The following is a 2,034-nucleotide window of genomic DNA, read 5'->3' as shown; positions in this document are numbered from 1 at the left end:
CAATCGCTTGAAGGAGCTGCGGGTGTGGACCCCCACCCCCGCACCCCAAGAAAAAAAAAGCATTAAAAAAAATAAAGCTAAAAAAAATATTCACAAATAATAATAAAAAAATTACACAAAAAATGTTTTAAAGTCCCCCGCCCCCCATACACACGCAAACATGCTTCGGGTGCGCCTATGTACGAAAACGACGATTGCGCCCATTATGTCGCACATGTTACATATAGCCGCGAACGCCGGAGTGAGAGCAATAATTGTAGGGCCATCAATCCCTGATAACACTAAACTGATGAGCGGTAAAAACTTTTAAAGCGTCGCCTATGGCCAATTTTGGTTGCGGTCATTTTCTGTGATTTTGCACGCGCGTACAATTTTAAAGCTTGACATGTCTAGTGTCTATTTACCCGACATGACCCCGTCTTTTATATTGTACCAAAAAAAATGGGGTGATAATAAATGTTTCATAATATTTTATAGGGAAACATGTTTTTTTTTCACAATTTAGGGTACTTTTTTTGTTATATAGTAAAAAATAAAAACCCCAGTGGTAATTAAATACCACCAAAAGAAAGCTTTATCAGTCCCCAAAAAATTGTATGAAATTTGTTTCAGTACAGCGTTGCATGACGGAATAAACGTCAGTCAAAGTACCGCAGCGCTGAATACTGTAAAATGGCGTGGCAAGGAAGGGGGTGAAACAACCTGGGCTTCAAGTGGTTAAACATGTATGCATGAGGTTATTAGTACCGTAGTATTACTCAAGTTGTGCAAGAATTTTTAACAAAATACAGAATACAACACTTATAAAGCACGTTCAAAGCAATATACATGCAATTATGTAAATTAGACACGGCGTATTTCTGATCACATTATGATTAATCTGTATAACTCAATACATCGTGCATCAGCAAGGCGGCTGCGACCCAGGAACACGTGACCCCGCTCCCCTCTCATCCACCAGCAGCGGCAGAGACCGCGCCTGCGCACTGCGGTCTTTACGGCTCTTCCGCCAACCACCCCCACGCGTGCGCACTGCGTCCCTCGTCTCCTTCCGCCGACCGAGATGCACCGCGTGCGTTCCAGTCAGCTGTTTCCGTTTCCGCTCTTCGCTAAGTCAGCTTCTCTGGTGTGTTCTCGCTGTGCGGCGGCGGTGGTTGGCGCTTGTTGTTCGAGATGGCGTTAGAGAAGAAGCCTCAGGTGGACCTGGGTCTACTGGAGGAGGATGATGAGTTCGAAGAGTTCCCCACGGAAGGTGAGCGGAGGGGAAGGCCGCCATGACTCAGGAGTATTGGAAGGATGTCTAGGCCTGAGGAGGAGGCGAAGGCCGCAAAGAGCTGTGTGTTATATATTCCCTGTACAGGCAGCCCAGAACACCTCAGCCTGCTGACAAGGACTTACAATGCAAGATCCGCTTATTAAAGTGAAGTTGTAGCCCAAACATTATTATTAGTAGTATTGGTTGGAACTGGGAAGAGTTCTTATACTCTTATTGTCCCAATGGAGGGATTTTCCTTCACTTCCTGTCTTGGTGACTCAGCAGGAAGTTAGAGGAAGTCTTCCAAAGTGAGGGGAGATTTCGTTCTTAGGCCTCACTTCATCTCTGCAGTAAAAGAGCTGTAAAAACCGCCACCCCACAACTAGGTTGGGTTCCCCAGTTCATCCAAGCCCGCTTGAAACTCTGACCGTCATTCCTTTCACCCTCCCCGGCCCAATTAGTTGCAGAGAGGCGCATTGCCCGCCCTATTGATATATGTCACAAAGGGGTGGGGAATTGCCGCGCTCCCACTGATTGGGTCAGGAGGAGGGTGTGGCGGACACAGTTTAGAGCGAGATTGGGTGAACTTGGTTAGTACCAATCCCATACTCAACTCTACCACCCACCTAAAACCCAACATGGCGGCTGCTGGAGACTTGTCACCCAGAACCGGGGGCAGAATTTAATGCTGAACTTCAGGTATACATATTTATGTAAGAAAAACATTTTATTAACACTTGAAGTGAGGCTACCCCCTGCACTGCCCCCAATACCCCCCC

The 2,034-nt window shown here is 46.5% G+C and overlaps 1 protein-coding gene across 1 annotated transcript in view; it reads left to right on the top strand.

The window, feature by feature from the left end:
- The first annotated feature begins 1,154 nt into the window (after positions 1-1,154).
- Positions 1,155-2,034, top strand: part of SHFM1 (split hand/foot malformation (ectrodactyly) type 1) — a 7,721-nt gene continuing 6,841 nt past the window's right edge. The window contains exon 1 of the mRNA XM_018567895.1: positions 1,155-1,252. Within this exon, the coding sequence (XP_018423397.1) occupies positions 1,174-1,252 (79 nt within the window). The 5' untranslated portion in view covers positions 1,155-1,173. The remainder of the gene's footprint in view (positions 1,253-2,034) is intronic.

Source organism: Nanorana parkeri, unplaced genomic scaffold, assembly GCF_000935625.1.
Source record: "Nanorana parkeri isolate BGI_ZX_2015 unplaced genomic scaffold, ASM93562v1 scaffold1112, whole genome shotgun sequence".
Taxonomy (NCBI): Eukaryota; Metazoa; Chordata; class Amphibia; order Anura; family Dicroglossidae; genus Nanorana; species Nanorana parkeri.
This window is presented reverse-complemented; position numbering and strand designations above follow the sequence as displayed.